General features: G+C 45.8%; 1 protein-coding gene across 1 annotated transcript in view; it reads left to right on the forward strand.

Moving 5' to 3' along the window:
- ADPRHL1 (ADP-ribosylhydrolase like 1) overlaps positions 1-6,194 on the forward strand; it is a 28,583-nt gene extending 22,389 nt beyond the window's left edge. Inside the window, exon 8 of the mRNA XM_015849411.2 lies at positions 226-6,194. Coding sequence (XP_015704897.1) covers positions 226-4,972 — 4,747 coding nt within the window. The 3' untranslated portion in view covers positions 4,973-6,194. The remainder of the gene's footprint in view (positions 1-225) is intronic.
- The last annotated feature ends 7,016 nt before the right edge of the window (positions 6,195-13,210 follow it).

The following is a 13,210-nucleotide window of genomic DNA, read 5'->3' on the forward strand; positions in this document are numbered from 1 at the left end:
TGGGGGCTGTGAAGTTCTGCACGCTCCTGCTACACAATGCCTCACAAAGCTCGTAAAGCACTCTGCATGCTTTTTAACAGGCCACTAATGATGACTCTCTTGAGAATTTATAATTTTAAGTATTTTTTTCCATTTTATGCACGGTAGCATGCCACTAAAGCAAAATGAGAAGGTAGCAGCAATGCTGACAACTTGAAAAGAATGTACGTGTTTTCTCTTGTGCAGCACCAAAAGCACTAACTCTTGTGGAGATAAGATGCTGATAGACCCTTTGGTGCTGAAGAAGAAGCTCAATAGGATGGCAACAGAGCAAGGGGCCTTTGCTGTCCTCAGCAGCCTGCTGCTGTACGTCACTGAGCTTGCCGCCTGCGACCCGCAGCTCAGAAGCAAGAGGACAAAATGGGAGGAAGGTAAAGAAAACCAGGTGAGTTGCAAACAGTGGTCTCCAGACTCAAACAGGGGCCGTTTCCCTACCCGATTCCAGCTCCTGCGGTCCAGATTTCTGAACAACAATCGCGAGCCTTATGTCAAAAAAAGAAGAGAAGTTGGTAAATTGGTCATTAAAGAGAGGCTATGGGTGAACAGGGCTGGCAACAAGTCAGAGAGAAGAGGAGATGGAAAGGCAGCAGAAGAGGGTGAAGACACGGTGCCCAGTGAGAGGGTCAGGTGGGGCGGCTTGAATGGGAAAAACACAGTGAAGGACATTTTGAAGAAATTTTTGGCTGCTGAAGAAAAAGAAGACAAGGAAAAGATTCCCATCTGGAAAAAGAAAGAGCCAAACAACAGCTTGCCAAAAATAGTAAACAGGAGCTCGGTCCTGTCCAAGCTAAAGGAGAAGTTTGAGCAAAGCTCCCTCTGTTCAGCCACAGAGGTGAAAGCATCGCTCTTGCGCAAAGGTGGGAAAAAGATGAAAAGCACCCCAAGCAGAAAAGCCATCCGTAAGCCAGAGGTCAGAGTACTGCGCATGGCAGCACTGGCAGCCACAGACATAAACAGTCCACAGTCCCAGTACTTAGTGTGCTCCATGGTGCCAGTGCCCAGACTCAGCATGGCTACAGAAATTAACCATCCATGGAGTTGGTCAAAAAATAATGCCACGATGCAGCCTTGCGATCACAACACAGGGCTGAAGGAAAAGGGGAATTCTGAGAGAAAGCCCGGTGAGAACAAAGCACCAGTACATGCAGCACAGGACATGGAGGACAAAGAAGAACCAGTGGCACCCAAAGAGATCCCTGATGCAAAGGAGAGTGCTGAGACCAATACAGATTCCTCGAAGCAAAGACCTCACTTCAATCCTAGTCTAGATAGATCTTTTTCAATCTGTAAAAGTAAAGCTCTTGCAGACTGTGATGTTCTCTCATCTGAACATAATCTAGACTGCGATAGCAATAAATTGTCAGCTGGGCCTGATACACCTTCACTAGTGAGGACTACCAAGGCTGTGCAACATGCCCAGGATGACAGCCCACCTTCTAACGTACCTCACTCTAGCACAGTGGAAGGATCCAGTGAACCAAGTCCTCCGGATACTAAAACAAGTGAGATTCCCAAAATAATTATGCATGTATACAGTTTGGAGGAAGATGACCAAGATTTCACAGAGCCAGAAAAAGGTCCTTTCTTTGCAGGCAAAAAATGTTTCCCAGAGCAGAAAAAGCTGGAAAACACCCTGCCATTTTACTCTCTAAGAGATCAAGCACTTTGTGAAGTTGAGCCTCCAATGCAGGATCGACACCCAAGTTACATAACACAAGCTGCCAACAAAAGGCCACCAGCCATCCAAAAAGAGGTACCAGGTTTAGGAGGCAGGGATTCCAAGGAAGACAAAGAAGAAGAGAAATATAATGAAAACAAAATGTACTCTACTTCTAGCAGAAGTTATAGTGATATCTCAGCTATGGAGGAACAGGAGAATAAAACACCCAACTACCAAATGCAAAATGAACCCCAAACCAAGCAGCCACAGCCACCTCAAATGCCCAACCCACAAAATCAATTCAGTAATTACAATGTTGAGATATCAAATTCAGATGCAAATCAGACCAAACCCACACTCTCCTCAAGTGATCTCCAGGAGCAGAAACCTGGTGCTGCAGAACAGCACGTTCCTTCTGACTGGGATAAGAAAGAAGGCCCTTTGTCAGATGAGTTTGTGAGGCACAAATTGTACTTTGTAGATGAGGACCTTGGGAAGGATCAGTTACCTTCTTCAAATGAGATGATGAGTCCTTCAAACAATGGAGCCCTGGACAGGAGTACCTTCACTGACCTGGAGACATGTTACAAACCATCTAACAATTTCATTGAATGTGAAGAGACCGCTGCAGATGAGGTGCCATGGCCTGACTCTGAAGTATGGCTGTCACCTTCATCAAATCCTGTAACAACACTAATGAGTGGGATTGCAGGACAAAGAATCCACTACACTCTTGGAAATCCCCCGGCCCTTCCACCTACAGGTCCGGTAACACCGGGAGCTGGTGGTGTGGATGATGAGTATGCCAGTCATGGCTCTGAGAAGCATCCACCACCCTTTTCAGATGAGTCCACAATTTGTGAAAACAATGCTGCAGTGGAGAAGAAAACTGCCTGTGATTTTAATAACCAGCCATTGTCCCCAAATCACTCAACAGAAAATGAGTATGCTGCAGCTGAAGAGACAATTGCTTGTCAGAGCCTTGAGAACTGTATTTCATTTTCAACTAAGAAGACAGGAAAACATGCAAATAAAACTGTAGTAGCAAGAAATCCCCTGTTTCTCTTGGAGAAGAATCAAACACAGATTTCAGATGATACCCCAAAGCAAGGAAGTGATATGCTGGAAGAGAACCTGTTTCCTTCATCTGAATTGGTGTCAGGCCAAAAGAAGTGTGCAAAAGGTACTGATAATGTCTCCAAATGTGAAAAGCATAAGCCCTTGCCCTCAGACAATGACACAAAGTGTGGCAATGATAGGATGGAGACAGAGGAGATAGAAGAGCTAGATGTCTTGCATAAATTTGAGCAGGAACAAGTATCATCAACACCAAGTGATTTGATGGATCACAATAATAACTCTTCAAGTGAGAAGAATACTCATAGTCCTCAAACATCGCAGTTACCTCCCTCAGAGCGTGACACCAACATTCAAGGAGTGAAAAGTTCTGGGCAGGGTTTGAAGTGCCTAAAACCTACAAGAGGTTTCATTAAACGTGAACATGATATGACAGTAGATGGAAACATCTGCTGCAATAACGAGGAGCACCAGCTGTCCTTGTCAAGTGAACCAACGAGACACACAAATGACACTGCAGGGAAAAGAAACATAAAGTTGAACTTCAAAGATTATTCAGTGCTGCCAAGAAATACATCAAGGCATGATGATAAGACCGGTGATGGGGAGAACACCTTTCAAGATATGAAAGATAATATAGTGCAGCACGAAAAGAGTTTTGAAGGAGAGAGAAATACTTCATACGATCCCACAGATCAAATGCCATCATCGAGTCCTCTGGTGAAGCGAGACAAGAAATTGTCCCCTCTAGACACACAGCAACAAACAGCATCAGGTGACTCTGTAAAGCCTGAAACTAAGTTGGCTGAAAAAAAGACTAAACACATCTCTGAGAAACCCCAGTCACCTCCTTCAAACACAGTGGAGAGACCACAGGAAAGAAGTTCTTCAGCAGAGAAGAAGCAAAAGGCACTGGAAACAGAGGATGTCCAGTTACCTGAAACAAAGACTGTAACAGGGGATGATGAACACCGGAACCGGGGGCAACACCAGTTACCTCTTCCAAGTAAATCATCAAAGCCTGGGAAAAACATTCCAGGAGAAGAAAAACAACAAACAAGTTCTGAGGATTTCACAATGCCTGATAGCAATGCAAAAGAGAAGAAGAAATTTCTTCGTCCCAGGAAGTACCGATCCGTATCATCAGAGACAGCGGTTTTGCCCCAGGAAAAGCTTTCTCCAGATCAAAAGCAACAAACATCAGCCACTGCGGGCTTTAAGAAGCCTGAAACTAACGTTGCCAAAGAAAAAGATGAACAGCAAAATTCTGAGAAGCTCCTGACGCCTCCTTCAAACAAAGGATTGAATTTCAAAGAAAAAAACACTTCAGGAGAGAAGAAGCAGAAGACCTCAATGGCAGGGGATGTCATGACACCCAAAACAAGGGCTGTAAAAGAGGACGATGAACATCAGCATCATGAACAACAGCGGTTACCTCCCTTGAGTAAACCAACAAAGCCTGGGAAAAAGACACCAGGGCAACAGAAACAAGAAACTGGAACTGAAGGTTTTAGAAAGCCTGACACAAGTTCTGTAAAAGATAGAAGCAAAGATCCGGGTTCTGGGATGTGTCAGTCCTCATCCCCAGAGCTGTTGTCGAAGCTCCAAGAGAAGAATATCACAGCCAAAAAGAAACCATCAGCACCACCATCTGATGAAAAAGTTATGGATAGAACTGGTAGTACAGAGAAGAGGAGCGGGCCCCGGGGAGCAGAGGAATACCAGAGACAGCCTTCGGATAAGATAGGGAAGCACAGCATTGATAGCTCAGGAAAAGAAGGATCTGAGAGCTATCAGACTGCATTGCCAAGTGGTGGTGTAGAATCTAAAAGCAACTCTATCCCCAAGGAGACCAGTTTGTTTAAAACAGAGAAGTCCTCCAAATCATCCCTATCACGTGATGCATCAAAATATGGTGACAGTCCCACTGAAAACAGAAAAAAGCAGCCTGGATTCAAGAAGTACAGAGCTCTGTCATCAAAGGGTTTGGGGAAGGATGAGAGAGGCGCTGCTGGAAGGGAGGCTGGCTGGCAGGCAGCTGGCACAGCAAGTGGCAGAAAAGAGGAGCTGGGGGACTGCTCCAAAACAGCACCATTCTCCAAATACACGGTGGAGAGCTACAGTGAAGGACCCTTAGATTCGTCCTTTAAGCCACTGATCATTAGAGTAACTGACACGTTTAAACATCACAGCTAAAACATACCACTGCAGCTTAAGTGAGACCTTACAACTAATTGTGCCACTGATTCGCTCAGTCTTTCTTTTCTCCTTTACTCTCCGGGGCATTACGTTATCATTTTTTAATCACAAGGACATTGATGTGCATCTGTCTGAGCTGGGCTTTTTTCTTTCCTAACATTAGCCTGAAGACATGAATTAAATTAATCACTGCAAACGAATTAGCTAATCACTGAATTAATCAACAGTTTATAAATTAAATATGAGGAGTGCTTTGAGATCGCTGTGAATTCAGTCCTGCTCCAGACTCCTTGTACTAACTAGTGGGTTTTGTTTGTAACAAAGGCAACTCTTCAGGGTGAGCTCTGTCTGTATTTACTTATTCTAATGAAACCCCGCTCATACTTTTTCCAGGAATGGTGGTAGGCAGTGTCAGCTTTAATTAAGTCAAAAAGCACTTGTTCCTGGCTCTGCCTTTGTACGGATTAATGGGGACTGTTGGTTTATGGCTGCATTGAGTGGCAATGCTAGCCACTCAGTGCCTAGCAGGCAGGGAAGGAAGGGAAAAATGTCTGTGAAAGATCCTCAAAGGACGTTGATGTTACAACGGGATTTACTGTGAATGCAAATGTTCAACCTCACAAACATTGGGAAAATAACGATTTAGCCTTTTCTGAAGTTATTTATACTTTGGCCTTGTACTGCATGCATTGTTGTTGGTAGGGATAAACCATTTTGAGATATTCTTAATAACTGCAGACAAACGTGCAACTAGTGTAAGTGAGTGGAAAGCTCAATGCTTAAAGGTTCTGAGGGCTCCTCTAGACAGGCATGTCAGCAGAAGGGGCTGAAGAAGAAGCTCCCCAATAGGGGAGCTCAGCTTCAGCTGGGGTTGTGTCCCAACCCAGGTCCTCGGGTGTGTGGGCACTGCCAGCATTACAGCAGGCACCAAAAGTCTTAGCAAGTGCTGATTTTACAGGTTGATGTGACACGGAGCAACAGGAAGCAGCCAGTATCACTGAACATTGCTGATGGGCTGTGGCTTTCTGTATTTAATGTATATCAGTGGATCCTGTAAAGCATATGTGGGACAGACTGTATTATGGAGTAATGGGGATGGAATAGTTCACCCGCCCCTCTGCATCTGGTGAACAGTATTATAGCAAAGCAGTGGCACAGGCTGCCCATGGAGCAGGTGGAGTAACCATCCCTGGAGCTGGTCAAGAACCATGTGGATGTGGCCCTGAGGGATGTGGTCAGTGGGCATGGTGGGGATGGGCTGGCGGTTGAACTAGGTGATCTCAGTGGTATTTTCCAACCTTAATGATTCTATAATGCTGTGATTCTCTGATTCTATGAAAGCTGTGACAAACAGAGAGATGTTAGAACAAAACTCCCCCATGCACCCCAGGGGAGCTTTTAGCTTAGCGTAGTGACAGCTTGGGGTATTTAAAAGCATAGCCTGGAGTGTCGATTAATTTTTTCCCCAGCCAACTGTGCTCAAAAAGCCAATTAAAACCCCAATCTCTTAGGTGACACCAAGCTTCAGGGCTGGTCAGGAAGAGAGTTCTCACATGCACGGCACCTCTCTCTGTGCCTGTTCCTCTGCTGCTCCGTCCCTGGCTGGCAGGGTGCCCTGACCTGCAGTAGCAAGGCAGTGAGGACACAGGTGGGCTGGCAGCACATAGGGAGCAGATCCATTTGCTGACGTAATGCACTCAAGTTATATAGGTGACAGACAACTGGGCTGTCCAGAGGACACTATCGGGAGGAACTGGGGACACACACAATATCCCCTAACTACCAGAGTGGCTTAGGATTTGATTTCTTGCCCACAACACATCACAAATTAGGCTTCCTGGCACCTGCAGGCTCATTAAATGAGAACTGTGTTTGTATAAGACACTGGTCCTCAAAACAGAGGCTATAGGGAATTTATCACTTGTACAGCACTGCCCTTCTGCATGGAGGTTTATGTCATCCTCGCAGCTTTTATGGGCTGGCACATGTAAAGGACTTTGTGCTAAGCCTAAGCTCTGATTTACATTTTGTTGTCCATGATTTCATTTCCCATTGGAGAAAACCCTTACGACATAAAGCATTTGTACCAGCACTGAATAGTGAATTCTGTGAGCTGGCCTTTTGCAGCAGTAGCCAGACCTGCTTGCTGGCACGAGAGAAGCTGTTTTCATTATTCTCATTTTAATCTTTCAAAAGAAATCTAAAGGCTTTTTTCTTGTTGTTGCCCCTTTTTCCCACCTGAGAGATGGCTGCTTTGTGACAAATCAAAGGTTTCTGTCCAGCAGGAAGTCACCCATGTGAGCAGCACGTGCCACCTGCACTTCAGACATGACAGGCTGACATTGAATGCAAGCTCAAACCCTGGAGCAACCCTTGCCCAAGAGTAATATGCAACAGAAGATAAGTTTTATTCCCCCTTCCTGACTCCAGTCCCCTGGGGGCCTCCTTCAGCCTGTGGGTGAGGCTCTGGGCCACTGCTGATGGAAGAGACAGTGAGGGAGCCCTCCGGGGCTGCTGTTTCACCATGTCTAATCTGGATCAGTGCAGCTGCTCCTGCAGGCACATCTCCTGGCTTTTGCAGTTCTGCATGATGAGTGTCATTTGTACAGGTTTTTTCCCATACTACACAACAGGTTTCTGCTCTACTAAAACACAGTAGGAGCAGCATGAGGTCAATGAGGGCATCATGTCATTAGTCCTTAGGTATAATTATTCTTAATATTTTTTGCCATTTTTGATAATGCTTCCTTGAAGCCCTGGCTTAGCAATAGATATGTCAACTAAACGGACCTCAGCTGAGGATACTGGGCTGTCCAAGCTGGAGGAGGCCAAGAGACAACTTCATTGCTCTCTGCAGCTCCCTGAGGAGAGGAAGCAGAGAGAGGTGCTGGGCTCTTCTCCTGGGAATCAATGGCAGGATGCAAGGGAATGGCACAAAGCTGAACCATGGAGGGTCAGACTGAGCACTGAGAAACATTTATTTACTATGAGGGTGGTCAAACACTGAGACAGGCATCCTAGAGAGGTTCTCATTCATTCCAGGTTGTTCAAAGGCAACAAACATTTGACAAACACATACTTAAGGCTCTGAGGTGTGAAGCATGTTGGTAATTTAGCAGCTTCTTCTACAGTTCTGCCTCAATCTTCAAAATGTTGTGCACAACAGAAATGATAGAGGCTGAGAATTAAAGCTGCAGTTGTGCTTCTTTGTATTGTCAGTGGAACTGGCAATAGAAGTACTGAAAAGCATATTGAAGATCTCGTATTGAAATGCAGCTTTCCCCACCATTTTAGCTTCTTTTCCTGTCCACCTGTAGTCGGCAGGTAATAACACAGTGGTGTCACTCTGCCACTGGGCAACATCTCTCCCAGCCCTGAGATGCCACAGATGCATCTCTCGGCTGTGGAAACGCTCCATCTAGTGGCTAAATTTGTACGGAGGAGCACGGAGTGACAAGTCGGACAAGAGACGGAGACGGAGAAAGAGACGGAGTGAAAGAGTAGGGAACCGGAGGGAAGATTTTCTTCTCTTCTTCCCATCACTTGAAGGACTGCACACTATCCAAAAGGATCACGTCTCCTGTCTCTGTTTTCGACTTGCCCCTGACTGCCTCCATTGCTTGTATTCTGCCAAGCTGCAAGTGCAAGAAGAGTTTTGCAGAGTGGTGTGATCCTCACTTGGCAGGCGGCACAACAGCAGGCATCTGGGGTGTGTGCAGTGCAGGATAGTGCTGTCAAGTATGATGTTTTCAGTGGTGGCAAGTGACTATGGATGTCCCAAATGGGACACAGTCACCTATACCTACATAAAAAGGCTGTGAGTGCAGCCAAAGCAGGCTGTTTTTGCCATGAAGAATTACAGTTGTATATCCCACAGACCTCAGCATTCTGGCCTGCCCCCCAGCAATCACTGCAGTAGTCCCTCTGAACCTTGCAGAGCAATGAGAGAATTTTGACATAGCTGAGATGCAAACCAAACAGAAGGTGAGTGCTTCCCATCACTTTGCTCCTCAGGGCTTCTGGAAATAAAGAAATATAACTGTTGGATGCTGAAGAGCCATCCATCCTTACTAGAAAACAAACATGTTTAGTCAAGCTACATCACCAGAGTGAACTACAAAGAGGATTTGTGCAGACACAGTGGGCTGTGAGCACACAGCTCTGGGCTGTTAGCTCTGGCTACTGAGATCTTTAATTCTTCTTAAGAATGGGAACAGCAGCAGGCAGTAGTGATCCAAGAGTCCAGATGGGGTCCCTCTGGATGTGTCCCAACTCTAAATATCTCCAGACTCAAGGAAATTATTGCAGAAGAACGGAAAATCCCCAAAGGCATCTTCTTTATTAACTCATTCAAATTATATCCCTCATGTAACAAGAAAGCCTGTACCATTGCCACGTCATACAGATTTCTTAATAAACCTGTTTTCCTTTGTATATGGGCTATTTATTTGTACCACTGAGTCTTATTTGTGTGTCAAGAAGATGAAAATAATAAAACCATACCAACTACCGATCTTGTTGGCATTCTGTCATTATAAAGGAAGGGGCACGAGAGACAAATACAAAGAGTGGGCTGTGCGTTCCTCATCAGTATGCAAACCTTTCTCCTTTTGCCCAAGAGAGCTGCCACAAGCTGAGTTTCATATGGGACAGCTGTGAATAGGTATAAAGCACAGAGCATTAGTTATGCAAATACTTGGAAAAGAGGCTTTGAAAAGAGCACGGTACACCTCATTTCCTGTTTCCCGCCAGTTCCTCAGATCTGAGCCTTGAAAATACAACATGGTACAGCCACCTCTGCCCTCCACAGTGACCTGAAAGCACTACTTGCATTTAGGCAAGTCTGAGGCTGCCCTGTGAGACGCAAACCCTAGGGCTACCCCATCTCTTGCCCAAGCTGAGCCCTTCCTCTGCTCAGCGCAGAGCAGAGGAGCTGATGGAGGCCTGAGGCGGCCGCAGCTCCTCACAGGGAGCGGAGGGGCAGCGCTGAGCTCTGCTCTGTGTGACAGCGACAGGGCCCGAGGGAATGGCATGGAGCTGTCAGCTGGGGTCAGGGAAAGGGGCTGCACCACAGGGTAGTGGGCATGGCCTCAAGCTGCTGGAGTTCAGTACTCTGTCTTTTAGAAACCCAAGTACAAACCAAAAATCAGCTGATGGAGAATCTTACAGACTGAATTGTGATGAGATAGGCTTCCACTTCCTAGAGGCTGAAGAACTGGTTCACCTTCACTTCCAAAGGCTGTGAGATCACTGCAGACCATTAAAATTCCTCTCTGAGTGCCTCGTGACTGACGAAGCGTTGTAAGAGTGTGTCAAGTCAACAAGTACAACAGCACCTGAAGCTTTGGCAGATCTCACTGGGCTGCATCTCACCTTGGCATCATCACATAGTAGAAGCTACAGGTGGGGCACAGCCATCAGCAAGCCCTTGATAAGGGACTGAGGGAGTTGGGCTTGTTCAGCCTGGAGAAGAGAAGGTTGTGGGGTGACCTCATTGCAGCCTTTCAATACCTGAAGGGAACTTACTCCCAGGAGGGGAGTGAACTCTTCAAAAGGGCTGACAATAGCAGGACACAGGGAAATGGATCCAAGTTGAAGGAGGGAAGATTTAGGTTGGATGTTAGGGGGAAGTTCTTCACTAGGAGAGTGGTGAGGCCCTGGAACAGGCTCCCAGGGAGTTTGTGGAGCCTCGTCCCTTGGAGGTGTTACAGACCAGGTGGACGGTCCCGCGGGCAACGATTAGTAAATTTATGTTTGGTGCCCTGCAGCAGGGTGGAACTACAGATCCTGAGGACCCTTCCAACCCGGTCATCGTGATCCCTGTACAATAGGGTGGGTGTGCCTCACAGTTGTTAGGACCAGTGAAGCAAGTGTGAGGTGAATTAGGGGGCAGGAGCATTATGAGGCTCTGCTGTTTCTCATTAGTATGCTGCATGACAGCATTTAAGACACAGTTTATAAGCACATAGTCCGGTGCAAATTCTTTCCTCTGTAGTGATTATGCATGTTTTCCTTTCGGCAACTTTGAGAGAGCTTCTATTCAAGACTGAGTGAAAATGACATTGCCTCAGTGACCTCAATTTTTAGGGTTGAATGTAAAAAAAAAAATATTAAAATGAAACTTCTTATTTTGTTTTCTTATTTTATTCTTTCACTACTAATTGGATGAGGCTGTGATTCCTGATCACCGTAACGAGGTAACTTCCCTTAATTTATTCAAATAGATAAAAGCGCTTTAGTAATATCCCTTCTGCCTAGCAAAAGAAAGCTCAAACTTCCTGAAACACTGCATTTTGGTATCTGTCATAAACAAGGTGTCCCTGAGTTTGTGGGGCTGCTCTGTTCCCAGGCCCATGCAAGTGGTCTCGCTGGCCTGCAGATGGCAGGTTTTCCATTTGAAGATAAAAGCAAAATCCCTACTTCTTCGAGGGAATCAGAGAACAGAATCTGGTAAATGTTCTAGTTTCAGCTGGGACAGAAGACAAGTGATGAGAAGAGTTAACTCTTTGCCCTCCCTAACACCTGTCCCATAATTATTATGGGATATAGGATAGGGTGAGGAAGGATAGGACAGGATAGGTAAAAAATGTTGAGTCTGGACCCTGCTGAATCACCACATGCTTTTAGGAAAACATGGTTTCCATATCTGTTTTTCATAATCCACATCTGTATTTAATCTCATCTGGACTCCTTCACCAAATAGCTAGTAAAAATATGAAGTTGAAAAGTGTACTTCTAATACATGCAAAAAGGCATGTTTTTCCTCAGCTGCCCAAATGGAAACTCTACTTGCCATAATCTCATGTTCTGATGCATGCACTTCCCATTGCTGGCTTCCCTCTCATCCTTTCTACTTTTCTACCTTTTCCCTTGTATTTCAGTCCTGCTCAAAGGCCACAAAACGAGGCTGGAACGTGAATAAGCTATTTCCAAGAAGCACAGAGAATGTGCTCCATGGGTCACATTTTCCATTTATTTTTCAATAAAGATTTCTGAGCCCTCCCAAGAACCACGTGTTCAGGGGTGTCTTTCCAATATGCGGCTACTCATTAATTCCTGGGAAAACCCCTAGCACAAATAAAACATTCAGTAACGCAGCAGTCTTTCCATTTTGAAGCTTCACTATTGAAAAAGGCAGGCATTCATAAAAGCATTTTCAATGTGCTATTTTGACCAGCTTCCCAAATAAGCACACATGCTGCGTTCTGGCTGCAAATCTCAAACTTGGTGACAATTTGATGACCACGTGTATATAACACTTTGGAGGGGAGGCTTTTTCCATTCCTCCTGTTCTCCAGTGAACTACTGGAGTTGCAGTAGCGATCTCTCGGCTACTGGACCATAAACCCATAGCAATCAGCTGCAGGGCACAGAAGAGGCTGGAGGTTTCCTACAGTACCAAGACAAGGTAAGAGCACAGCAAATGTGAAGCAGGGAGGGAAAAAGAACAGCTTTTCAGGCTCTGCTCAGGTCATGTTGTTTGCCAAGAGCATCCTCATCCCTCCTGCTGTGCACAGACTCTGCTTCCTTTCTAGGAGTTCATAGATAATCCCAGTATCTGCTGTCACTCCCACAGTGTGGTGAGAGGCCTGGGAGGAGGACAGCACCAACCACAGCAATCCCCTCGCTGCTTCAGGGCAAGGGTTTTTGGTACAGAATTTGCAATGGGATCAGAGCTGACCACAAACCAAGAGAGACCAAGGGACTCCGCCAAACACCAGCCTCCTATGTTTCATAGGACCTGGCTCTCTCTGTCCATTTCCCATACTGGAAGTGATGAGAGGGTGTTTTCCTGAGACTGACAACCAAACCCACAGTGATTTTAAGGCCTTTTTGACATTCCCGTGTGTCTTCAGCAGCTTTCCAGCTGCAGACATTGATCAAAGCACTCCCTGCCCCACACTGCTTGCCATGGAGCCTGCGTGCTTAAACCTCCATGGGTGCTCAGATGCTGCTTTAATCAGTCTGTGTTATCACTTATGAACATCCTCACCCATCGGTTTGATGGAAATTAGAACTGTGAATTACTGAATGCCTACCTGGCAAACATGCTTTAGCTAAATCTGCAGAGCTGCTTAAGATGTCTATGTTGGCAGCCATTGGTGCTGCTGATGTGCACAACGGGTCCCCTAAAAATAGCTGTGTTCAACTCAGAGCTGCAAACCTCGGATGCGATGGCTCCCTGTGGTGTTCTGACTCACCAGTTCTCATGCTTGTCACAGAAGGATTTTGCCT

The sequence above is a fragment of the Coturnix japonica genome, chromosome 1 (genome assembly GCF_001577835.2).
Source record: "Coturnix japonica isolate 7356 chromosome 1, Coturnix japonica 2.1, whole genome shotgun sequence".
Taxonomy (NCBI): Eukaryota; Metazoa; Chordata; class Aves; order Galliformes; family Phasianidae; genus Coturnix; species Coturnix japonica.